Source organism: Pteropus medius, unplaced genomic scaffold, assembly GCF_902729225.1.
Source record: "Pteropus medius unplaced genomic scaffold, Ma_sr-lr_union100, whole genome shotgun sequence".
Classification (NCBI taxonomy): domain Eukaryota; kingdom Metazoa; phylum Chordata; class Mammalia; order Chiroptera; family Pteropodidae; genus Pteropus; species Pteropus medius.
The window spans coordinates 6,946,685-6,973,786 of NW_024349796.1; the positions used below are offsets into that span (position 1 = coordinate 6,946,685).

General features: G+C 49.5%; 1 protein-coding gene across 5 annotated transcripts in view; it reads right to left on the reverse strand.

Moving 5' to 3' along the window:
• The window catches only part of CNIH3 (cornichon family AMPA receptor auxiliary protein 3), a 167,076-nt gene that overhangs the window by 26,648 nt on the left and 113,326 nt on the right, over positions 1–27,102 (reverse strand). For 4 of the 5 annotated variants that reach the window (XM_039883308.1, XM_039883306.1, XM_039883305.1 and 1 more), the window contains 2 exons: positions 18,133–18,201; positions 14,499–14,546 (listed from right to left, as the gene is read on the reverse strand). In XM_039883308.1, the coding sequence (XP_039739242.1) occupies positions 14,499–14,546; positions 18,133–18,201 (117 nt within the window). The remainder of the gene's footprint in view (positions 1–14,498; positions 14,547–18,132; positions 18,202–27,102) is intronic. The other variant, XM_039883310.1, reaches the window with a different exon arrangement.

The window sequence follows — 27,102 nt, forward strand, 5'->3', positions numbered from 1 at the left end:
CTGGCAATGACGGTGGCCAGCCAGGGATTTCTTATTGTCATCAGTGTCTTTGCCTGCCTGGCCACCTCTTTCAAGTAGCTCTAACCAGTTCTTGGGACAAGAATGGAGTTTTGGAACAGCAGTGTGCCCATCATGCCATGGAAGAGGCTGGATTGCGGCGTGACAGGCCCCACACACCTTCTCAGGTGCACCTTCGGTGGCGTCAGGGCACGAGCTGCTGGGCTGGCTTCAGCGTGTGTGTCACACCGTTAAGAAGGGGCCGCGCTCCAGGCGGAAGAGTGGATGCTCCGTGTCCTCCGTGGTGTGAGTGACATCACCTGCTCAGAACAAGGACATCCCTGGAACTTCCGTGTGTCTCTGGTCATGAAGAGGCGTGGCTGACCAGTGCAGCACGTCGGCGCGGATGGTCAGCCCTCTGTCCCAGGCAGTGGGGTCCCGTGGGCTGCCGAAGGCTCTGACAACCAGCAGGGGACGTTCTGCAGGGGGTGAAGTCAGCCACTGTGTTCTTGCAGGACCAGGAACCATGAGGGGCGGGGGGGGGCTGGGGGCTGCTAGGTGAGGGAAAACCTGCCGTTTCCAGCAAAGTCTCCGCTGACCAGCAAGGGGAGGGCCCCAGGCAGGGCCGAGGAAGGAGGGGAGGGCAGTGAGCAGGAAGTAAGGCCCGCTGTCTGCCAAGACTGAGAAACTCTGGTCCATGACCATGACTTCCTGCCACTCAGCTCTGCCTCTGCCCCGGGCTGCACCAGGGGCTGAGCGGCAGGCCAGCCCTGCGGGCTCCCCACTCCCACGTAGCCAGAGTGACAACGATGTGGGAGACGGATACCTCTTACTCCACGTGGGGGGTGGATATTATGAATTGCTTCGACCCTTTTGTGAAAGTAATCTGGCAATTTTTAGAAAAGTACAAGCTCGTGTACTCTTCGACCCCACGACCCCACTCCTGGAACATAAACACACACAGGTGTTTATTGCCGGGTTACTGACAGGGGACAAATACACGGAACTAAGAACGGACAGAATTTCCGCAGGTGTGGAGATGACTGAATAATTGTGTGTACTATGGAATATCATGAAAGTCTGTGCCCTCATTATCCTCATCAGTGAAAGGGACCACAGGGTCGCCCACATCGTAATGACATCCGCACCGCAGGGTGAGTATTGAGATGATGCATTCGAGCACTTCGCACGACGTCTGGCATGTTCTACGTCATACGCAATAACTTAATAAACATTGTTGTTATGGAAAAATCTTTTCCTAAGCCACTAAGGACAAACCTGCTAAGTCTCAGTGAGCTCACCTCCTCCAGCAAAGAAAAAGAAGCCAAGCCCCCTTCCTTCACCCTGCATTGCCGAGGGACACCTCGCATCAGCCTCCCCGGAGCTGTGCACGTGATGACTCGTGTGTGCAGCCCGCACAGCACTATGCTTGGGCAGTGCTGGCCATTACTTCCTCCAGCCCCAGGATGGGTCATGCTGTCCTGCCGCTAAGTGACAACTTCTGGGCAGGGACACACTTGGGATCTCCCAGGAAGGAATGTCCTATAAATGAAAATAGTTACAATAATTACATAACTTCAGCCCACCTCAGCAATGGGCACTTCTGCAAAAGCTCACATCGCATGTATGGATTTGGCCCTGACCCTGGGCCAGCTGGGGAGACAGGCCCAGAGCTAATTAGAGTGATGAATGGCCCATGCCTTGTCTAACATGTGCTGAGTTAACTGTCTGCGCTTGGGGGAACTGGCTTTGCATGTGGCTTCCTGCAAAGGATGTGGCAGCGTGAAGAGGCAGGGCCCAGTCCCCTTCATCTGGTCCATCTCCCCTGGAAAATAATGGGCGTGACTCTTTTTCTTTCTTGAGATGTGATTGACACACAACATTATATGAGTTTCAGTTACATGGCCTAAAGATTCAATATTTGTACCTCCTGCAAAATGGTCAACACAAGTCTAGTTCTACTTAGTTACAGAATTTTTAGTTACACAATTCTACTTAGTTACAGCATTTTTTTCTTGAGAACTTTTAGTATCTACTCTCTTAGCAACTTGCAAATATGCAACACAGTGTTAATAAGTGCAGTCGCCAGGCTGCACACCTCATGACTTGTTTATTTCATAACTAGGAATTTGGAGCTTTCGACGCCCTTCGGCCATTTCACCCCCAGCCCCGGCCTCCGGGAACTGCCCGCCTGTCCTCTGTGTCTACAAGCTTGGTGTTTTGTTTTGGTTTTCGATTCCACACGTAAGTGACATCATACAGCATCTCTTTCTTTGTCTGACATATTTCACTTGGCATGATGCCCCCAAGGTCCATCTACGTTGCCATAAAAGGCAAGACTTCACTCTTTTTTGTGGCCGAGTAATACCCCACTGTGCCCATGCCACGCTTCCTCTATCCATTCATCCTCGGATGGACTTTAAGGTGGTTTCGGCATCATAGCTACTGTAAATAAGTGATTCCTCACGGGCTTTCCTCAGAATAAATTTGCTTTTCATTCTGATAAACATGCAATAAAATCCAACAAAGAGAATCAAAGTCTTGCCCTCTCTCTCACCGGATGACATTTGCGGATGATGAGAACATTACGGTAAAATCTACACCCAGGGGATGTGTCATTTACCGAGGAACAGAATTCTAGGTGAGGCCAACCATTCCTCCTAACCCAGGGGATATCGTGTCCTTACAAACTCTTCTCTGGGGCTTGGATCCTGTTCCGGGTAAATGGAACCCCTCCCTCATTTTTCATACGCTGCGGTCCTAACCCCCAGTGCCCCAGAAGGTGACTGTGTTTGGAGACAGGGTCTTTAAAGCAGGAGTTAAGGTTGAATGAGGTCTTCAGAATGGGTCTTAATCCAATATGACCGATATCCTTATAAGAGGAGGAAATTAGGACACAGACACACACAGAGGGACGACCATGTGAGGACACAGCGAGAAGGTGGCCATCTTCGAGCCGAAGAGAGAGGCCTCAGGGGAAAACCAACCCTGCTGACACCTTGATCTGGGACTTGTAGCCTCCAGAACTACAAAGACACAAATTCTGATTTGTGTCTAAGCCACCAGTCTGTGGCACTTTGTCATGTGGCTGTAGCAGGCTAACACATCCCAAGGGGGCCTGCGTTAGAGGGTGCGGGGTCTTCCAAAGGCTCTCTCAAGCATCAGTTTCCCAACAGTCTCTTACATCGAGATGGTGCCTTTAGTCAAAATCTCTTAGCCTTTTGACTTGGAGGATGAGAACTGGTTGAGAAGGGAGGGTAGTCAGACTAGAGATAAGCATGGCACCCATATGCATGCGGCCGACAGTGGGTCACGTGAGTGGATAAAAGCTGGGGTGTCAGAGGGTGGTGTCCAAGTTGCTCTGGAAGTCCCAAAGGTGTAGAACCATTCTGGGAAGTGTTGGGAAACATGTTTTTTATCCTTAGTGCATGGAAACATAAGGACTACTAGAAAGGGTAGGGGCTGGGAGACAGAGTAGATTTGGATCCAGACCCAGCACGTAGCACCTGAGTGACCTGGGCAGGTGATACACACCCTCGAGTCTCAGCTCCTCATCTCCACTGCACAGAGCTGCTGTACGAATACATGCGACACTGTGGGTGAAGCACCCAGTAGCCATCATAGAGCTTGGCCCACGCATTCATTCATTCATTCATTCATTCATTCATTCATTCGGTCAGCAAAGCATTACTGAGTATGTGCTGTTTTCTTCACAAGGTGCTGAGCAGAGAACCAGATACACCGACCCTGCCCTCATCAGCTTTATAACCTACCGAGGAAAACGAACATTTTACGGATTATTATACCTCTGCCTTTCCCCTCCCACATTGCTGTCCTTTTAAAGCCCAGAATATTTGTGCTTGAAATACTTTATCCATAACTTGAAGCACCCCAGTGTCCACCACTCTTAGTTGCTCTTAGCCGCTGGCATCACCGCTATCAGAAGGCGTTTAAATCGGCACCACAGTGGCGTGTGTCAACGTCTCGCTCATGCGAACAGGGTTACACAGAACCTCGCGGATGTATTGTTTGTCGCTTCCCCAGTGCATCATGCGGATGCGATCCCCTAGGAGAGGAACCGTGCGTAAGGGCCTCCTTCATTTGGTTCCCACCGGGACGCCAGTGGCACTGGCAACCGCTTCGTGCTGATGCGCTGAGCGGTGACAGCCGCGACGCCACCGCTAAGAGGCATCCACAGCAGAGCTGCTGTTGCTGCGTGTTCTCCGCCCACCTCCCTGTGCTGCAGTCGGTGACCACCGCCCCCCCGAGCGCCATCGTGGCTCTGCCCATTTGGCAGATACAGAAAGGGAACAGTATGGCTTTTCTGTCCCTTTATAATAACGGCACTTGGCATTTACACGGCACATTTAACGTATTTAGTGCATTTTCTTGTCTATTGCCTGGTCTTATCCTAATGAAACAAAACTCTCCGTGATTGTCTGTGCCGTAGAGACAGCTTAGGACTCAAAGCCAGTGACACTCTGCACGGGAGGAGGACCCATGCCCCAAATTGCTTCGAGAATAACAAATCCCATGTAAGTTGCAAACGGAGCCGGCATGATAGTGCAGGGACACAGCTCATCTCTGGGGAGATGCCTCAGGAGCACAGGAATCAATTCGGCCCAAGCTGCGAGTCCAGCGACTTCTCTCCCTGGAGTCGCAGGCTGTCTCCGTTGGCCCTGCCTGGAGCAGACCAGTGCCCTCTTTTAACTTCAGAGAGCGGCAGAGACCGGGGAACGCTACAGGGAACAAGAGGCTATTAGGATTTGGTAACATTGGCACATTTCGTGGCCTAGAAACATAACCCAGAATTGTTTCTTGCTTTTTCAGCCATTTGGAAAAGGGCGAGAATGAGCATCTGGAAGGGTGAGCATTCGGAGGGCTGAAAAACAGGTTTTTTTTACTTCTCATCACATTCTGGAAAACGGGAGCGTCTGGAAGTAAAGCTCCCACCGAGAAAAGCAAGCTGTCCGCAGATTACTTCCAAGGAGTCTTCTCACTGGGCTGACCAGCTCCGCGTAAGGAGGAAGTTAGGGACTCACCCCTCCAGGCCACTTGGGCGCCTGCTGGCAAATCATTGCTTTCACTCTGCTACCATTTAGAAAATTACGGCTCTCTAAACCATACCCTGGAAGACTGATAAAGTGAAAAGGCCTCCCCACCGGCGCTGCCGAAGCCCGGCTTCCCCTCCGACGTGGTGATTTGCAGCTTTGCTGCGCACAGGAATCCCCGAGGGTGGGGGTGGGGGGTGGCGTCGCAAACCCCAGTGTCCTGGCTGCAAACCAGAACAATGAAATCAGAAACTCCGGGGGTGGGACCCACCAGGAACAGCATTTTTTAAGCTCCCCAGGCGAGTCCAGTGCGAGGCCAAGGTTAAGAACCAGCGCTCTGGAACCACTGCCATGCTCGCACACTGGGCAGTGAGGGATGCTCTGGTGAGACGTTGAAGCCATGTCACACCTGTCACTGGCCTTGCTTTGGTCTCCCCCGCTTGCCCCGCTTGAGCCCAGGCCCAGCCATGAGAATTCCGCCTCACGCACTGTGAAAACAATAGTCCAAGCCGTTACACGGTCGCCGGGCTCACGTGCACGAAGCCATTTCGCTAATTAACATGAAGCGTCACACGCCACGCTAGGCCACGTGACAGATACTGAAATGAGGCGGACGCGATCCTTGCTTTCAAGAATACAAACGTGTGAGATGCACGTACAAGCGACTATAATACAGGGTTATCATGTGATGGTGGCTTTGAGAGACCCTCGGGCAGGAATTTAGAGAAGAAACAAGATCGCTTTTAAGCTGGGCTGAGCACGTCTTCACAACCGACACATCACAGAGCGCACACGCACGCACGCACGCACGCACGCACGCACACACACACACTTGGTGGCCACGTGCCTAAGGTCTGGACGATAAGTTAAGCTAAAGGGGTGGGTACGGATTCTGGGTCATGTTTTTCATGGAGGTGGCCCGTTTCCTCTTCCCTCCTCCATCCTGCTACTTGAAAGGACGTCTGGGTATGACGCCCTCGCAGATCAGGGGGACAGGAGAATGTCCTCGTGATGGCAGAGCTCCAAAGGCAGGAGGAGCCTGGGTCCCCAGATGACCCTGGGAGGCAGGCCCCCTACACAGCCTGGCCTGGCAGGCTCCCCCATCAGAACGATTTCCCTCGCGTCCTGTGCTCACAGCAGAACCCACATCCAGTGCACCTTCCTGCCACCCATGCCCTGCAATGCCTGGAGTTCCTTTCTCCATTAATGAGAGAAGAAAGGTGTTACAGAAAACTAAATTACTTCTGTCAGAACGCTCAACGATTTGGTGACTTCTCATAGTAAAACCGCCGAGAGTCCATAGTCTTTATTGCTTAGAAGTTCGGGCTGCGAGAACCTGCTCTGCTGATGAATGCGGTACGCTGACCGGCCACTTCTCGGTCCACACTGTCTGCACAGACTGCAGGGGAATCCGAGTGATCCTCATTCTTGGTTAGTGGCCTGCAGAGACTGGCCCCTAGTGTAGGAGCAAGAATCTCTGTAAAAGGAAAATTGCCAGCTCCTATAGATAAAAGCAAATGGAAGCAGCAAAGGACAGAGAGAGAGAGAGAGAGCACGCAAGGCTCTGGAACTCGACCCCTGACTGGGTGGCCTCGAGCCAGGTAGTTACCACCTGGGGAGGGCAGATCATTTCACCCCACTCAGAGATGCCATGAAGACTTAGCTACACAGCTATCCTTGGGCCCTTCCACAAACCTGCTGAATCTGGACTCCCCAGGATTAAGGTGGGGTTCTCCAGAGAAACAGAGCCAACAGGATGTGCGAGTGTATCTATATCTAGATATAAATACAGAGATAGAGATCGACACAGAGGTAGAGAGATTTATTTTTAAAATGGACTCATGTAACTGTAGCGGATTGATAAATCCAAATTCGGCAGGGCAGCCAACAGGCCAGAGACCCAGGAGGAACCAGTGTTGCAGCTACAGACCAAAGACCATCTGCTGCAGAATTCCTCCTTGCCCGGGAGAGGTCATCCTTTGTTCTATTGAAGCCTTCGACTGCTTAGACAAGGCCCACCCACATTACAGAATATAAAGGTGTGCAGCCTTACCCCAGGCCTATCAGATGCCAGATTGGTGAGGGGCTGTGCCCTGAGGGGGAAGACAAAATTCCCGCGTAGTCAATGCTATGTACAGTGAAATGGCCCCTGATCCAGAGCAGGGCTGGGGAGAACGTTATTTCCTCTCTGTGTGTAGCCCTAATAGATACACCAGTGAGCCAGGAAGGTATGGTCCCTGCCCCCAGGGAAATGACAGCTCAGTCGAGCTCCGTCCAGCTTTGCGACCTCGGGCTCTGAGGAGGGCACTGTGGCAAGCCGGCTGAGCAGCCCAGGGTGCAATGGCTGTGATATCACCTTCCCACTTAGCCCTCCAGGTCTCAATTTCCCCATCTGAAAATGAGGGATCTGGCTAGATGACCTCTAAGTTCCATTCCAGCTCTAGCATTTCACGTCCCGACCGTCGACTGGACATCAACCTTGTGTCGTACATTGTGTTAAACTGGAGATTCCAAGATAATAAGACATTCTTCCTACGCTGAACTCTCAAACTAATCGGAGAGGCAGGCATCCAAAGAGACAATAATTCAGTGCTGTAAATGCTGCAGTAAAGATGTAACACCTACATCTAAGAGTCTATGTTAACATTCCAGAAAAAAAATCTGCAAAATTTCTAACCCCTAAAACTTTTCTTTGGTTTCGTTGAGATATTATCGACAGCACTGCGTGAGTTTGAGGTGTACGGCATAATGATGTGACTTTTGCTTATTGTGAAATGGTTACCACAGTGAGCTTAGTTAACATCCATTATCTCATACAGATACAAGAAAGAAAGAAAGAAAGAAAGAAAGGGTTTTTTTTTTTCTTGTGATGAGAACTCTTAAGATGTACTCTCTTAACAACTTTCAAATAAACCACATAGCAGCGTACTGCACAGGCGGACCTCAGAGACACTGTGGGTTCAGCTCCAGAACACGGCAATAAAGCAAGCATTCCAATAAAGCAAGTCGTAATTCTTCTTGCTGGTGGAGGGTCTTGCTTTCAACTTGTGAAAAACACACCATCGGAGAAGCACAGCAAAGCAAAGCGCACGAAACGAGGTACGCCTGCGGTCACGGCGGAGCACGTTTCGTCCTACTGCTTAATATCTGGTAACCGGAAGCTTGCACCTTGGGACCACCTTCATCCAATTCCCTCTTCCCCCGCTCCCTGCCTCTGATAACCACAGATCTGATCTCTTTTTTCTCTGAGTTTGTTTTGTTGTTGTCGCTGTTGGTGTTCGATTCTACACATAAGTGAGATGTACGGTATCTGTCTTTGTCTGACTTATTTCGCTTAGCATAATGCCCTCGAGGTCCATCCACGAAGTCACGAAGGGCAGGATGTCCTTTTTTATGGCTGAATAATATTCAATTGTAAATAGACTGATTGATGATAGATAGATAGATAGATAGATACACAGACAGAGACAGACAGACAGACAGACAGAGACACACACACACACACACACACACACACACACTACAACTCCTTCATCTATTCATCTGTCAATGAACGTTTAGGTTGCTTCCATGTCTTAACTATTGTAAATAACGGTGCTATGAACGTGGCAGTGTAGATACCTTTCCGACATAGTATTTTCACATCCTTTGGATATATACTCAGATCATACGGTAGTTTTATTTTTAATTGTTTGAGGAACCTCTATACGGTGTTCCACAAGCACTGTCCCAATTTACATTCCCGCCAAGGCTTCCCTGTTCTCCATATCCTCGCCAGCACTGATCTCTGGTCTTTTTCATGACAGCCATTCTCACAGTTGTGAGGTTATTGTCTCAACCCCTGAATCTTAATCCCCTTCCTATGGATAAATGGTAGATTGATGGCATTTATGGTGCCAATTAATGCCCCCCTGTATCCATGTCCTTTGCCTTGAACTCTGTAGTCCACCCCACTGTGCCCTGGGCTTGGCCATAGGCCTTGCTTTAGCCGATGGGGCGCTAGCAAATTTGCTGGAAAACAAAGCTTTACAAGATGCCTGTGCGTTTCCACTCTTCTCTTGCTTCTCTATGACATCGTGAGATCAAGCCGGGACTAGTCACTGCAGGACGAGACGTGGAACGGAACCAACCATCTCAGCCGAGGCCATCCTAGACTCGCCAATGGTCCGCTGACGGCCAGACACGTGAATGAGCCCCAGCCAAGAGCAGAAGAACACTCTCTCCTCCACACAAGCCCAGCCAAGGTCATTGGAACCAGCCAGATGACCCACAGATTCGTGAGAAATGTAAATAGGGGTTGTTGTTAACTGGTTTAAAACTCCATTATCATAGTTAATAAGGATGAGGCCAACCAGCTCCCCAGGTTTGAGTGAGAGGCCGAGCCCATATGCTGGGGGGCTGTTGTGAAGTCCTCTGCTTGTCCTACTGTGTTCCTGGGAGCAAAGCACGGCCACGGTTCTTGCTCCAGGCCCCCCCAGCCTCTGGTTCGGAAACCCCATGACAGCACCACTATTTATAGAGCGAGTAAAATGTTCCCCCTTTCGCTCCGACTGACAAGGAGTTTGCCACAGAAAGCGTCTAGAAATAAATTATACATGAGACACGGTTTCTGAACTAGTTGCAAGTTCTGTTCCAGGAGAGTTTTACTTTTCTTCAAACATTCCCTCCAGGGGTGAACTATCCTACCAAGAAGTTAAATAGAATCAGAAAAGAGCCTTAAAGGAATCCACTTGGACCCATTACGGCGAGCCAAGCGTATCAGAGGGTCCCTGAGGCCCCGTGTGGCTCTCAGCGTTCAAATCTTCCCTTTAAAATAGCTGAGCGATATTGCTGTAGCGGTTGGTCCTTCTGGGGCATGTTTCAGAGAGAACCGACGATTTCCCCTGCAGGGTGGTTGATTCAAATGCAGACTCTGTTCAGAGAGGCTTGCCTCAGAACCCCAGCCTTACCAGCTTATAACATGCGAGACTCCGGGATAAATCCTTAACCTCGCCAAGCCTTGGTTTCCTCATCTGTTAAATGGGGCTATTATTAATCGTGACTACTTCGTAGGGTGGTTGTGAGGATTAGCAGAGTTAATACTTTTAAGGGCACATAGCGGTCACTCAAGAAACCCAAGCAGCCATCACCATTGCCGCGCTTTAGAAATCCCCCGAGCCACAGAGAGACTTCTGATCTGGAAAACTTCTGAGTCAGGGCTGGCTTGTCTCAGGCATTCCACACGTCCGCCTCTGAGTTTCTGTGTCCCTTTTCACTGGATTATGTCTCTCAAGTAAAATACACCATTCCCTCCGGAGGCGCACAGAAGAAACACGTTATGAGAGAAAGACACTGGAAATCGAAGCAGCCCCTTGAGGCCAGGAGTGCCAGTAATTCGAGAAAAGATACCCTTCTTCACCATTCTTCCAAGTATTTTAATATTTGCATGACAAATATTGTTCTCCAAAGTGGCATGGGTCTTTCTCTGGGTTCTGGTAGATAAATGCATTTAGCAGCCTCCTCTTAGGTCAAAGAAATTGGGACAGGGTTTGAAACTACTTGTAAATTTGTAGTATTAGCAGATACCTACCCGCTCCCCATCTCCTCCGACCTCGCTTTCGGAACCACATCATGTGGTTTCTATGTGGATTCGGGGTTCACACCATTGAGCTGCACTTCACACCGTGACACCTCCCCTAGCTAGGACAGAGGGATGGCGCTGATAAGCATGAAAGAGAAAGGGCACAGGTGGCCTCGCGTGGTAACACTTTGGGCCTGATCGGTGCAGTTTTCTTTCCAGAATTAAACTTGGAGCACCCACCTCCCCCCACAAGCCCTTACACCTCCCAGTGAATTCAACGCCCCGGCCGCACCCACCCACCTGCTCATCCTCCTCTTCCACACCCCACGTGCTTCTCAATGGAGAGAGTGAAAATTACCCATCCACCGGAGCTTTTTACACCCGCGAATGTCAGGAAACCTGCAGTAAGACGGGGCACACTCCCGGGGAAATCGGGGATGAACTGGACAATCACAGAATGGTCATGCCAGAAGGGACATCCCAAACTATGCAGCTCGGTGCCCCCTCTCCGGCAGGCTCAGTCTAACTCGAAACCACCTCAGCCATGAAGCCGGCTCACTTGATTTAAGGGAGGTAAATATTTCATAGCTCCCCGGGGCCAACCAACCACCATGGCTTATAAAGAAATTTACTCTTTCCTGTCGTACCGATCTTGGCCGTTCAAGTTCATTTCCTCTAACCATTCCCTGAACTTGGAGACGCAACAGGAGGCCCTTGGTCAGTCTTCTCCTCATGAGGACCCCTTTTGCGCCTGAACGCAGCCATCAACCCAACTGTTTTCTACGGTGTTCCCCACCCCCAAACCTGTCCTTTACGGCGACCCGCAGAGCCGGCGACATGCTCCAGGAGGAAGAGCAGCTTGAGAAGCAAGTGGCTCTTGCCATAAAAAATGAATCATAAGCACAAGTTGACACAAGAATCCTGCAGTTCAGACAATTACCCGAAGGACACATTTTCTGATAATTACAGAGCTAAAAATGGATCCACTTTGCAATTCCCTTCCTTCCTCCCGAGAAAGCTGAGGAGGTGGTTTAACAACAGTCAACCGCCGAGATGCTTCGCGTTCTGGGGTGTTTAGGAGATGAGTTCCAAGAAATTTCTTGGAAGGTACGGTTCCCAGAAGGTGGTGGCGCCAACTAAACCCATTAACCCCTCCCCGCCGTCCTCGACGCACGCGCCAGCTTGGGAACTGGAACTCAGAAGCCCGCTCGGAATGAGAGACACAGAAGGGAGGAGGCCCAGGCCACCCCGCCTTATGAAGCTGACCAAACATCAATGACACCTAAGAAAATGGGAGGGGCCGCTGAGGGGAACACTGCCAGCCAAGGATGAGGTCAGCCTGCTTCAGCACCAAGGGTGGGTGCTCAGGGGTGTCATAAGGAGTTTTAGGCGGCAGCTAAGGGTCAGGGTAATGGTAAAACCACCATTTCCTATGTGCGGAGTGTGCGTGAGCTAGATGCGCGTGTATTTATCTCACTTCCTTCCGACGCCTACGAGGAGGGGGCTGTGCTTACTACCCGCACTGTGCAGTCACGCCGAGGGCTGCACAGTGAATCGGGGCAGAGGCAGCAAGAGCCTCTATGCTTCGCCACCCCCTACGCCACCTCTCGGGTGGAAGGAACCAGAATTGGCTGATGGAAGATATTAACGAGGTTGAAACACAAACACAGGTGACAAAGAGGGCAGAAGGCAGAGGCACAAAGAAATAGGAGAGGAGAAAGTGTGGGTCAGAGACCGTCTCTGTCTATGATGAACACAGAGTTTGGTTTGATTGTAAAATACGTATCTGATGTTCAGTAGTAAATGTTAGCACTAAAATACACAAGTCTTGCGCTAGGTCATGGACACTATTGAAATAACGAAGCGAAAAGATTATTGATTATCCCAGTATTCCCAACAAAGATGTAGATTACAGAAGGGTCAGAAACTTAGCGTTAGTCATTAACTTACTGAAGAAATATCGACTGAGCGCCAGCAGCAAGCTATTACTGTTCTTCCTCCTATGTCACTAGATACGACAGTAAACAGAACGAAGCCATCGCTCTTCCGCAACTTACATTCTGGCGGCAGGAGACAGACTCGCATGCCCTCAGCGTGTCTGTGAGAACACAGACAATGACCAAATTAAGCTGAAACGTAAGACCTCGACGGCCAGACCATCGGAAACGCCAACAATTTGAAATTATATTCGGAAAGAAATCATGTTGCTATCAATGAAAAGGGCCCCGGGCATCCAGGGCACAGAGACACAGAGGTGAAGAGCTAACAGAACCAAGTGGCGAAGAGATGGATGGATGTGCTCGCAGCAGGAGGCCTGGGGCAGGAGGAAGGAAGAGGCCACAGGAAATAAAGCTGCAGGCGTGTGGCTCGTTGCTGCTTCAAGACGGTCGAGGGGTGCTCGCCACCCCGTGCAGCTCCTTCTCGCATAGCCTGTGTACTATAACATCCTTGGCTTTGACCTTTGAAAGGTCCAGGGTGTGGGGAGCAGGACACTGGCAGAGGCAGCCACAGGCCATTGCTTACTGTGTGGCCAGAGTCAATGGTCAGGTAATAGAGACGGATGAGCACGGCTAACCTGGGATGGACACGGTTTAAACCTCCAGAGAACTCAGGAGGGTGCATTCCGGTTGGGGGAAAAGGGCGACTTGGAGTGTGAAAGACACTCAGGTTTCAGTCTTAAAACACACACCAGAGACTATGGAAGTGACAGGTGGAGCGGGTGACCGGTGCCCAAGGTGTCATTGGGAAAGATAATTTACAGCTTTGCGAATTACCCCTAATACCAAATGTCATGTTATTTTCGTAACTGTGCTTTATTCCTTGGATCACCAGTACACTCGAATGTACTTTCATTCTCTAGCCAACCTCCCCTGCTAATGATATACATACTGAGTTTCTTGGAAAACATTCAAGGACATGTAATAGCTAGAAAAATAATTAACTTCTTGATTAAGCTCTCTCTCCTGTGCAAGACACAGAAAAAATTTCAAAAGCTTGCAAATTTGTTTCCCTTCTATCAATGCTGGCATGGCATTTGGTTTCTCTCCTATTCATATAAGGCTCAAACATGCCTTGTGGGTTGGCAGGTGGCTTTTTCTATAGCTTGTCGCCCACCCGCTCTGGACGGAGATCAAGGATGTCCTTTGGTTCAAGGCTATGCGCACCGCTTATTTTACCTGAAAGTTGCTGTTCTTTACACTTTGCTGCAAAAATACACACTTTCCTGACTGGAAAGTGACAGACTGGTCTCTCTGGTCCTCCAGCTATGCCACGGAATTGTGCCGAATACCAAGCTTGTGCTGCTTGAGCTGCACACGCACACATGAATATGCGTGAGCACATGGGCTCCCTGAATGCATTTAGGGCAGCTGTGACCTACTGCCCACCCATTCAGAGAAACTCCCTGAATACTTGGCTCTCCCTTCAATAACACGTCCCTTCCCATCCCAATGATGCCATCAATCAAACTGCAAAGCTGAGTGGCAGGCCGAAACCTTGAAACCTCGAAGGAAACCCAGCATCCAGTTAAAACTTCCCTAAGGGGCGAGGGGGCGGGGGGAGGGGTGGGAGGCAGGGGAGGGAGTCCTGAGCCCAGAACCAGACAGGAACAAAGGCCCTAACGTCAGCTGTAAATGCCAGCCGTCATTATGCAGAGATAAAGGCACTTGAAAATATCCAGGGCTGTCCTGACACTTTGATTGATGGCCACCCCTCTTAATTAGCTCCCCTTGTCTCTAAAGGCTTCCAAAGAACCCATCGCTGGCTCCCGCCACCCTCCCCCTTCCTGGGGAGACAGGGCCTGGGCAGGCGCTGAGCCTCGCCGGCCGCTTCCACTGTGTCACCACCCACGGCCACGGCCACGGCCACGGCCACGGCGCTCTTGCACTGACCTTTCGCAGAAGGAAGCAGATGCGTTCGATGTTCCTCAGCCGTTCTCTCTAGGAGGACGCACAAGAAAGACAGGAGAGGGGAGGTCAGAGCAGGAGAAGCCCCCGCGTTCAGCCCCCAGGAGAGGAGGCAGAACCCGCCGGCGGCTCCTCCCGGCCAGGTGGCTCGCATGCTCCCACCGGTGGCTCTTCCTAACTTTTGTCCAACTCCCTTGTCACAGTCGTTTGCTCTTAACAGACTCTGCCAGCAAATCGCATGGGCTCAGCTTCCCTCTCAGCCCAGCAGAGGCGTCTGGACCTTGTCCTACAGGCAAAGTCTTTCTCAGGCTTATGTACCTGTAAGACGGTCGGACTGCAGACCGGGCAGCACGTGTTCACTGCCTGTGTGACAGCCTGCAGTCAGCCCTCCTGGGGGTCTTCCCACTTGGGCCTCAAAGAGCACAGGTGCCCTGATGAGTGTCTAAGGAGAGGGCGTTCTCTGCCCATTGGCTTTATACTTCTAAAGTGAGTATTTTTAGAGAAAGTCATCTCCCCACTAAATCAGACACCAGCAGCGTCCCCCAGGCTAAGACTTTTCAAGACACGCAAGTCCATGTCTGGGGTCTGACTCGCTGCCGAGGGAAGGTGCCCTGTGGCTGGGCAGGTGACGATGCTCACATCACACCCTAAATGCTGCCTCCCCTTCCCACAGTGGCTTTCTTGGTTTTCGAAGCCACTGCGAGCATAGCTGTGGCATCTCCTGGTGCTTCTTTCATTACCAAGGCAATCTGCTTGCCATAGGTGTGATGGCAACGAGATTCCTCAGGGATCTGCAGGAGACGTGTGGCTGGGACCCTTCTCTTTCCTGACGGAATCATAAATATAGTAATTCCTGTGCATCCTTTCAGCCCAGAGGAGAGAAACCTCATCAGGACAAATTAGTGTCTGCAGGGCTAGGAAGAGAGAGCACATCCTCAACACATGTGCATGCACACACGCATGTGCACACACAAGCACACACGCAGAACTGGGCATGGAGGTTTTCTAAACGGAGAACAATAGGCCAAGGTGTAAGACACCAGGCATGAAGGGGGTTGTGCCGGACACACACCGGCCCCCTCAGCAGCGAGCAGCGCCTCCGAAGGACCTCTCCCACCGCTTTAAACACTGATGAAGCGTTAACACAGGGAGTTAGGGGTACAGCAGAGCACTCCCCCTCCTGGAAAGGTCCGCCCAGAGGGTCCAACAACATCTGGGGCTTCAGGCGGTCTTAAACCCAAAGAACCAGCAGGCCGCGGGCGCATTGACTTAGAAACACATCACCCCAATCGGCAGTTACTGGTAACACAATCAAGTCCCTCCGTGGCCATTGGTGCCAGCTGGGGAAGTGGCTTTTCCAAGCCCCCCGGCCCTGAAATACCACTGCAGGGGCCAAAGGAGCTTGAAGACCAGCCAGATGAGGCATCCAAGCGTCTGACTTCCTGCCAGGCAGGGTGACATCATCAGAACTGGGAAAAAGGTGTCGACACTGTTCCATGTAGGGACTTTGCGGATTTTTCAAAAATATCTCAGACAAGAATCTTTTCCCTGGTGGCTTCAGACTATCCACAAGATATCTGGCCTTTGGGGCTCAGGCTACTTAATGAGTTCACTAACTAATTAGAAATATAGCTTTAGTAATAGGAATAAGGAGTTGGGATCCAGCTTCTACGCTACATGGCTTCACCCTTCAATGTTCATTCTTTCATCAATAATTAGTTACTGAGTACCTACTGTGTGCGGGTTCTATTCTGACACTGACCTTTCAGAAAAGCTCCCATGAGACCTTGCCGGCCCTAATTCTCTTCGTTCTGTGTGAACTGGGAAACTTTCCACGGCGAGACGGAAACGGGGTCCGTGAAAACATCTCATGGTTTCACCAATCGCCTGCAACTCGGTGCGGATTCTGCGTGATGGAACTGAGCGGCAGGACAGACTGTTCACTAGCATTTCCCCTGGGGTCAAACAAGAAGGCTCGGGGTGTTCTAAGCCAGCCACGTTCTGATCTGAGCCCAAACAACGAGGAGGGAGGAAAGCAGGCTCTCGACTTCCCGGCATTCCAAAATGGAAGCTTCCTGCCGGTCTAGAGCAGCTCTGTGCACCTGGCGGTTAGCGACAACCAGGCGTGGAAATGTTGGTGCCAAACGCGAAGACATCCAGAAAGAGAGGAGACCTGGGGTGTGACTCTTTTAGGCCCGGAGAAGCCGAGTCAGCACAGGTGGGTAACGAAAACAAATAGATTTGAATAATGAATATTTTGAATATTCTATTTCACAGAATGCGGTCAGTTTTCAAGGGGAGCTTAGGAATTTGTTCAAGCAACAAAATTCTGCTTTGCATATGTGGCTTGGAAAGGGTTTGTTTCTGTTTTAGAGAATCAAAGAAAGTGATGCCAACAGGGCCTCGGGCTTTATCAAGTCAAGACTCTTAAACAGGCAACGTGGAGCAGGTGCTGAGCACACAGGAGTTGGAGACAGGCAGAACCGGGTTCCAATCCTGACTTCACTGCTCAGAGCTACGAGTCCTTGGATAAGAGTCTGTATGTTGGGTCAGTGATGGCCGTCTGGCAGAGTTCTTGTGAGGATCACGAATAATCTACAACGTAAAATTTCTAGCATATAGTATAACCACCTCCCCCCCCCAAAAAAAAAAAAACCTTACAGCTCCGATAATAACCGTGTACTTTACAGAGGGGGACACTGAAGACTGGTCCCTTGGTCTTTTGTTTCCTATCTAAGAGCATATCCTTTTTGGGGGGCCCTGCAGCTAAGAATAGACCTCTTTGTCCCTATCGCTAAGGAACGTTGTCATGAGCCTCCAGGTTTAGATGTTATCACACTAGCAAATCCTGGTGTCCTTGCTACAGCTTCTGACTGAAAAGATCAACAGAGCCATTCGAATAAGAACTTGCCTTTGGCCTGGAATCCAGGCCTAAAGGGAACTGCAAACAGACACGGGCCCAGTGGGTTCGGATGGAGAACCACACTCGAGTGGCCCATGTGCACGCCATCTGCTGAGCCCAGCAGGGCTGGTCTGGAAGGGGTTCGGAAAAGGCTCTGTGCACACACGCAGCTGGTCCCCGGACCAGACGACCATACTGGGTGAGATTTCCAGGGTGGAGGAAGCTGAGCTCAGCCCACGTAGCTCACTGAACGAAAACTTCCTGGATGGTGAGTATGGGGCTAGGAGCTTTGTACACCAACATACCCTGTCAGTCTCCCTGTGAGACACCTGGCCAAGTGCAGGGTGGGGACACCCCTAACGACGCTCCCGTATCCTGCCCAGCACACTGGCCAACACACAGCTGTCCTTGTTCCAAGATGAGCCCAAAACACACTGACACGAGGCCCCGAGGACTCAGCAGACACAGCACAGCAGACCTGCCCCTCCTGGCTTACTGGGACCGTCATACTTGACTTGCAAGATAAATCAAGACCCCAGCAGCCTCAAGAACGAGAAGTCTCCTCGGCAATGCTGAGCCAGGCACAGAGGCACAGTACTCAGGGCCGAGAATGTTCTCTACTCATCCTACTTACTCATCGAAACCTCGCCCTCCCTCACGGGCCTTGGGTGACCTGTGGTGACGCCACCCTGCCCACCACCAACACCCCCTGCTTACCGCATGGACAGGGTTGCACTGGTCTATGGGGCTCTTAAAATCTGTCCTTAACTCATCGAAGGCGATTATCTGAAACAGAAGACACGGAATCGAGACATTAGTGCAATACACATCGAAAGCTTCCTAGAGATCTATTTCAAAATAACAAAGGCGGCGGGAACGGGGCATCAGCGACACAAGACTGGCCAAGAGCTGGTCGCTGCTGACGCGGGCGATGGCACTGGGGCTGATCGTGCCCTTGGCCCACTTCTGCGTTTGTGTAGACATTCCCCAAATGGGAAAAGGGAGAGTCTTTGTTTAAGATTCATAAATAAGCCCCGAGACCTGACACACAGTAGGGTGGTTCGGACAACAGACCTGTGTCGTAAACATTCAACTCACTGGGAGACCAGATCTTAATTGTTCCCAACCCTAGAAGAAACGATAATTGTTGGATGTGATGGAGGCGCGTTAGCTAATGTTTCAGGGGCAATGGTATTGCGATCTAACTGTATCATCTTAAACTTATAAAACACTTCATGTAAAATATACCTCAATTTTCTTAAATCTCCAACATAAAATCTTTTAAGTTTCTTGTACTTGACAAACATGGAGAGAAAAACTCTTGGGTGATGAGGGCAGGTTGTTAGGGTTTGGATAAAGGTACAAATATTTTTAAACTTCACACCAGCACTTCCGGCTTCTCTCCTTACAGGAAGAAGCTGTCGATATTTTAGTTTTGTTTATTTTGACAAAGATGCTGATTGGAAGTAAAATAAACAGAAGTCAAATAAAAGGGGGAAGAGAAAAGAAGGAAGCTGAGGCAACAGAAATAAAATAACCCCATCTCTAGCCGTCCACAGGCTGGACCACCAACGCCTGGACGGTCACAGCTTCACGGCTTTGTCCTCCCGACTCAAGTCCTCAAATTCGTTCTGGACAAACTCAGAGCTCCCCAGAGAGCAACGTTTTCTCCATTTGTCTGGAGGGGAGAATGTTGGAGGTGACCTCCTCCAGTTACAGAATGAGGCACAGCACACCCACAGAAAGACCTACTTAAAATTCCTTCTGAGAACTTCGGGGGCGACGCTTCCTAACCTCAGCCACCCATCCCCAGGAGGGGGCCTCCGACAGAACAAGGTGGTGTTTCGCCAGTGGCGTGTTCTCTCAGCATTGTCTTTCCTGGGCTACGCACAAATGGACACAGCCAACTCCCCCAGGAAGGCACGTCCGGGGGTCCCTGAACACTTGGCAGAATTGCCGAAGCCATAGAGCCAGCACGTCGCCCCCCAAGAGTCACCATTCCAGTAACATGGAGCTCAGAGTAAGGACCACGTTGGGGGAAACCAGTTACTTCCCTCTACAAAGCGGGTGTAATTTTAAAGCAGTCACCTGTCATCCTGATTTTAATACTCCTGCAGAATTAGGAGGACATTCTAGTATAATTTGTATTAAATAGACTCTATAAATAGAATATAGTTTCTATATTCTCTCTTGCCAGGTAGTTAATTATCCAGCCTGAACTTGAATACTTTCGTAATAAGATACTCATCACTTTCTGAGGATGCTCAGACCATTCCCGGCTACTTCTAATTAATCATTGTCTTCCTGGGTTGAACTTCTGTGACTCCGCAGGGTTCCACCCACAGTCTAAGCCGGGGTCAGCAAACTGTGGCCCGGGCCCGAGGGCCAAATCCAGCCTGCCACCCATTTCTGATCAATTTGCAAGCTCAAAGTGGTTTTTGCACTTTTAAAATAATTGAAAAAATCAAAAGAAGAAGAATATTTTGTGACATGTAAAAATGATGTTATATTCAAATTTCAGCTTCCATGAATAAAGTTTTATTGGAACAGAGACACATTCATTCTTTCATATATCACATATACTTTCGCATTACAAAGGCAAACTTGAGCAGCTGCAGCAGACACCCCACGGGCTGCAAAGCCCAAAACAGTTACGATCTTGCACGTTACAGAAAGAACTCCCAACCCTGTCTATTCTTTTCTTTGCCCTCTAGAGCTGCACTGTCCAATAAGGTAGCCTCGTTTACCTACTTAGATTTCAAATTTAATTAGTTAAAAAATAAATTTAAAATTCAGTTCTCACATTGTAATTGCTCAAAAACCACATCTGTCTAGTAGCTATTAAACAGCACGTCCATAAAACGCTTCCATCGTCACAGAAAGTTCCATAACAGTACTGTTTTAGAGGGCCATAGGGTAAGTCAAATCACTCTTCCACAGGAACCCCTGTAAGGATTGTCAGCTACCGTGAACACAGCAAATCATCCTTCTTCAAGCTGAATCTCTCCAACTTTTACTTATATAAACTGGCACTAAGTTACTTTGTCATCTTGATAGTCCTCCACTGACATTACTAAACACCATGTTCGAGGTGAGGTCAGCTGACATAAAAAGTATCGCTCACCTCCTCTGTTCTGTAACCTATGTCTCTGTTAATATAACCTGATAGCACTAGCTTTTCTGTGGCCACATCACATCCCTGGCTTCGTACTGGCCTTGCATTGCCTAAAAGGCCTCCATCTTTTTCATGTGCTTCGGTTAAACTCAGTCCGCCCCATTCTGCATGCACGTTGTTGGATTTGGGGCCCTTAGAACAGAAACTGACCTTTATCCCTTTAATTCCTCCCTATTCAGTTTGGTCCATCGGTCCAATCTGTTGAGATAGGATCTATCTTCCAACTACAAATCCCAGAGAACACAATGTCCTCAGTACCCGCATCCACGCCCCAGCATAGATGCAAGCCAAGCAGCACCAGGCACCAGCAATCCCGCGACATATTATTTACCCGATTATAAACACAATTCACGGTATTTTGATCCAGTCAACTAAAAGCAAGTCTCTAGGTGGCTTTAGAATCCCATAACTGTTGGTGGACCACATATGAGCTCCCCAGAGAGGCTGGGAGCCCGTGGAGGGAAATCAAGCCCCCATGCTGTGGCTGTGGCGGCAGACATAGCTGTGAGGTAGGTTCCCATGCCCATCCCTGACCTGTGCCCGTGTCCCTGCGTAAGTGCTAGAAGGCAGGTCTGGACTGACGGGGGAGGAGCCCTTGGGGACTCCAAGCTGCTGAGCAAGCGGGAGAGCAGGCAACCACTGCCCCTCTCGGCTCCTGGCCTGGACGAAGGGGTGAAGAAAGGCAGGCCTGCAAGTGTAGTTGATGCCTTCGAGTCCCAGATCACGTGCCTTTCACGGCGCTTCCTGATGATGGTGACTGACGGCAATGCATCCCCGCCCCGCCTGGTAATGACTCACTGATTCATCCAGCCATTCACTTGACATTCAGTGAGCACCCTTTCTACACGGGCACTGGGCTAGCCCCTGCAGAGACAAACTTCCGCAAGATGCCACGTCTGTCCTCAGCAACTTCCTGGACCAGAGGGGGAGACCAGATGTAAAGAGATGTAACAAGTGCTACAATCAAGATGATTGTAATAAAAGCCCCCATTTATCATACGCTCACTGTGTGGGCACCGAGCTTCAGGCTGCGCCTGCTTCCCACTGTTTAACCCTTCAGCCTCCCTGGGAGGCCGGTACCATCACTCTCGTTTTAGAGATAAAGAAACCGAGGCCAAACGTGGTTAAATTACTTGCCCAAGACGACTGCTTCGATGCCAGGACTCAAACCCAAGCCTCTCATATCACTGCGGGGAGGATTAGGTGAAACAATGTACGTAAAGCATTGGGCACAAGGCAGGCTATAACAGATACTGTTACTTTTATTCCTGTACCTATTACCACCATGCAGATGTTCAGGATACAGATGTTTGGGGTGCAGATGTTTGAGACGCATGCTGCGAAAGCAGCGGACTGTCCTGTCACAGGTGGGAGACGGAGCAATGGATGCTGGGAAGGGGCCCGGGATCGGCAGGTGAGCTGGGAAGGGAGTCATCAGCGGCCCCTGAACCAGTCCCCTAGACCTGAATGATAAGTACAAATTGGGGAACACAAGGCACAGCTTACGTGCATTGTCTCTGCCAGAATTTGCAGACACAGCTGGTTCTGACATTGCTTCCCTGGTCCTCATCTAGTTAACAGAAAACCGAGACGCCCCAGAGCCATGCACTTCTGGGACCGAAGCCAAGAGAGCAGCAGACAGGGCAGGCCCAGCCAGCTCTGCTCCCGCTGACACTCAGCAGGGCCTCCCTGGCTCCAGCCAGCAGCCCTCCTGGTCCGCGTTCAATCCACAGAGGATAAGACAAGAAGCTCACACGCTCTGCCGACTTACAGGGGGGCAGGCAGCCACTCTGAAGAACACGAGCGGAGGAGGGGAAGGAGGAGGGCGGCAGCTTGCAGCAGTCTGGGGCCTCCTGGTCCCACTCAGTCAGGCCTCAGCCCCCTGCTCCACGCAGCCCTCGAGTCGGCTGGAGGAGATGTTAGAAAAACCAAGGCGGATGAGGCGCTGGTTTGACCAACAGCGAAGGCTCTCTCCTTGACCAAACTTTACTCAGGCCCCTCCGAGCCCTCTTTTCAACTAGTCTTCAACCTTGGGCTCCTGTGTCCAGCCTGGTAGAGCCTCGTTTTGCAAGAATCCTGCTAAGCTGGTTCAGAGAGAATCCCCACCTTCGAGATCTGATCGCTCCAGCCTGTCTCCAGCAAGAATCCTACCAAGTCAGTTTAGGAAGAATCCTCCTACCCTCGATGGCTCCTCATGTAGGACTGAAAAACTTTCCAATAAATCAGTCACAGGGAAGCGATATCTTCAGGTGCCAGCCCCCAGGAAAGCACTGACAGCCACAAGGATGCAGACAACAAAACTGCCTGCTAGGCCCTGTTTGATCTAAGAGTTCCCCGGAAACATTTGTCTTTGTGTAAGACGTTTACAGCCAACATCTGCTTTCCGTAATCTGCTTGCTTGCTTGTTCAGAAGACCACCAGGATATGGTCTTAAGCTTTATACGCTGCCTCCTCTGGAAGCTCGGGGCTGATCTCCTCTGACCCTGCGTGGTAGAGTCAGTCGCTGGCCGGCTAATAAACGCTCACGATTCATCTCAATTGGCTCCGTGGGTCTTAGAATTGATGGCGCCACAACACTCATAGTAATTTTCCATCCACCAACCCCTTCACCCTGCTCCTTGGCTATAAACCTGTCCTTGTTGTATTCGGAATTCAGCTCGATCTCTCTCTCCTGTTGCAATAGTCTTGAAAAAAGTCTTCCCACTTTGAATAACTTTTTAACACTATTCTCTTGTGTTAACTGAAAAAACAAAAGCCTCTGGGAATGGCAGCCTATTAAGCAAGGCAGGGGTCGTTCTGAATGTGAATGCGGATTCTTCCTTCAAATTGCAGGTGTAGAAAGGCGGGGCAGAACTCCCAGCTCCGGGCCAGAACTTAAATCTTTAAAAGTCGGTGGTGGTGAGTTGCTTTATGTTTGTTTTGAGATTTTCGGGGGCAGAGGGTGAATCAACCCTACTCCTTGGTAACAACACACCATCATCATTGATCTCAACAAGGCCCCCTCTTCTTTTATTTATTTTGTCATCAATTTTCTTTTGTCCCATTAGCCCTTTGTCTCTATCCTAGACAACTATGGGTTTACATGTAATGTGTATCTTCCTCTTTGTTGCATTATTGCAAAGTGTATATATATGTATGTGTATGTATGTGTGTGTGTGTGTGTATTATATATATATATATATATGCATGTTTGTATTCGTATATTTTTAATTTACCTAACATATCTCATTCTCTTTCTTACTTTTTGCACTCAGCACTGCAGCTGCCAGATGCCATGGGTACGGCCACTAAATTTTTTCTATCCAATGAGAAGCAGAGATTGATTGGACCTTTGCACACCAAATAATGCCACAAAACCCCCATGCGTGTTCCCTTAGGGATTGAAGTGGCAACTGAAGTGGCAGGAATGAAACTGCTGGGTCATGCAGTTTAGATTTTTTAATTGAACTAAGTACTCCCTGATTGCATCCCACTTAACAGCATCCAGCTCCTAGTTTTTCCAGTCTAACAGGTTTTCAGTGATCTTTTTGATTTAATTGGATTTCTCCCGTTGGTCTCTCTTCATATCATGATTAATCTCTGCGGTTTCCTTTTCTGTCTGTTGCCCTCTTAGCTGCTTTGCCCATTTTTCTCCGGGATCACTGCCTTTTTTCTTTTCGATGTGCACCTGTTGCTGGTATGTTATGGATGTGAGTCCTCTTTAAGTTTTAGACATATCTCTCATCTGTCACCTGTTAACTAACTCTATCTATGGCATCTTTCATGGAATGGAAATCAATCAATTTTTGCCTTACGTTTTACACTTTTTGGAGTTTTCTTTAAGAAGTCCTTCCTCGCCCCTAAGAGACGCAGAATCCCATGAGGTTACGACTGCCTCGCGGATGACGGGATGCCTTGCTCTATGAGAGGAGACACTTTGTTTTGATCATTGTTGCATCCCCAGCACCTGGATCAGGGGCAGGCACACAGTAGTTGCTCAATAGATATCCACTGAAAGAATGAAGGAATGAGCTTACCATCTTTGTATCCTTGGCCTAGCGTTTCTCATAAATGCTAAGCGAGTGCAGAACAAATATGGAACATTTTAAACTTCTCAAAAACGCTTTCATAAATACTTCATGAGTTGATCACAACCGCCCACCAGTTCATCCTGCAGACAAAGTGGGGGCCTTCCTTTTCCTACCCCATGCTTCTTCCTAGGCGGGCATGCGGGTGCCTCTGCACCAAAGACGGAGCCCCAGGGGGAATCCAGCGTGCAGAGGACAGTTCCCTGAGGGCAGGCGCATGTCCACCCAGCACGCAGCAGGTCGCAGGATTCAGAACCTCCATCTAGGCCCCTCTCCTCCAGGCCCGTTTAATTAACCAACCGAATTTATCCATATTCAGGAATGTGTAAGAATGCTCTACCTTATAAAAAAAAAAATTATTTCAGGTGGTACATCAGAATTATATAAAATAGTAAAAAATAATTGAGAAAAATTAGATTCAAAAAAATTCAAACCTAAGTAAAATACAAAGATTAGAGGTGGAAACACACACACACACACACACACACACACACACACACACAGGACTCAAAGAGTCAAATTAGTTGGCTTGAAATTCTGGATCTGAGTTGCCCAGAAACTGAAGCGGAAAGAGAAATCAGTTACATAGTTCTCAGTGTCTATAAAGAAAAAGCATACTAGCTCCTCAAGGGAGACAAACTGTCCCCAACGCTCACATCTAAAAACCATTTACTGTGCATATATTTTAACTACAGTAAAGCACTCAGACGAACAACACAGCAGACACAGCAACGGGTATTAGATTTTTATTGAAGCGTCTCTCAGTAATTGCTGAGAACTCAACACAAAAGTGTGACCCAGTAAAAATGTTTTCCAGTGGAGGCAAGACAAGACAATATGGTCCTGATTTCAAATGTGCTTCGAGTAATCTTCCACTGATCTACCTCCCAAGCAGACACCTGAAGAGCTGAAGAACCAGTAAGCGGAGGTTAGCTTCTCCGGTGAAGACCTAGACTGTTTCTGCAAATTGAAGAATCTAACCAGGCTTCTCCATCCTGCTTGGACGTCCACTTTTCCTTCCGCCCAAAGAGGAGCTGTGCTGAAATGTCTCGGTGACCTCTCGGATCCCTGCCCACCCTTCCCCACCCTGCTTCCGGCCCTAGGGGCCTGACCTCTGAGGAATGCACTCCAGGCCTTCCCTGCCCTTTTTCCTCCTACCATGTTAGGTCAATAGGAGGCACCAGCAGAAGACTTATCCCCTGGTTCTCTCCCCGCTGCACTGTGGCCTGGCAGCGTCTCTGCTCCACCACCTGAGGCCGCATCTCCCGTCTGGAGTCCCCCCCACCGCACACCCATCACTTCCCGGGAACTGCTTCAGACCCAGGGCAGCGTCAGCTTCCGCTTCTGCTGGACGCTGCTGCTTCACCATCCCTGATTCCTGATCGGTGTCTGAGTCCTGCCCCTCCTCTGTAAATAGTCCTTTCATGAAACTCCTCAGTCATCCCCTCTGAATGTGCCATCTGTCTTCTACTGGATCCCTAACTGATACAGGAGCCTGCAAGAAACCTGAAGGTTAGACCACATTGCCTTTCCTGATAAATAAATTAAACTAAATAGAGAAATACTCTGGACCATTCCGGGACATGAATAGATGATGGATCAAGTCCTTGAAATTCTATACCAAAGAGAAGGAAACTATTTTTTGGCCTGGAAAAATTTCAGAGCAAATACTACTAGTTACGAGTCACTCTAGTTGCTCAGCAAAGTGTCCTTTTGTTTGTTTGGTTTTTAAATCTCAGTAATGCTGCTGCGGACTAGCCGGCTTTGAACAATACAGCTTCCAAATGAATTCTCCAGGATGAATTATTTGCAAAGCGTGTCCCTGAGAAACAAAAGGAAGTGACTTGCTGTATGCAGTTATTGCATATAACCAATGAAAGTTTGCAAGACATCTGCTGATTCTGGTTTTAGAATTAGGTTTCAGACAATGGCTAAAATAAGTGTCTATGGAGGCCGAGCCTAATACGACCAAAGAAAAAACTTTAAAACTGTATCATCAGCATATAGAAGATCCTCTTCATTTAAAAAAAAAAAAAAAAAAACCCTATAGAAGGAGATATGCATCTAGACCAGCGGTCCCCAACATTTTTGGCCCCAGGGTCTGGGGCTCCCGTGAGAATCCAATGCCCGATGATCTGAGGTGGAGCTGAGGCGGTGATGCCAGCGCTGGGCAGCAGCTGCAGATACAGATGAAGCTTCGCTCGCCCTGCCACTCACCTCCTGCTGTGCAGCCCGATCCCTAACAGGCCACGGATCGGTACCCGGTCTGCAACCCAGGGCTTGGAGATCCCTGATCTAGAACATCCAAAAGCAACTTCAAATCTTTGTTAAAAAAGAAAGCGGGTTAGAGCGCAGCTGCTTTACTTTGTTCAAAATAGATATGCAACCTAGTAAGAGAGCCCAGACCGACTGGCATGCTGACCGAGGAAGTGACAGTCACTGAGA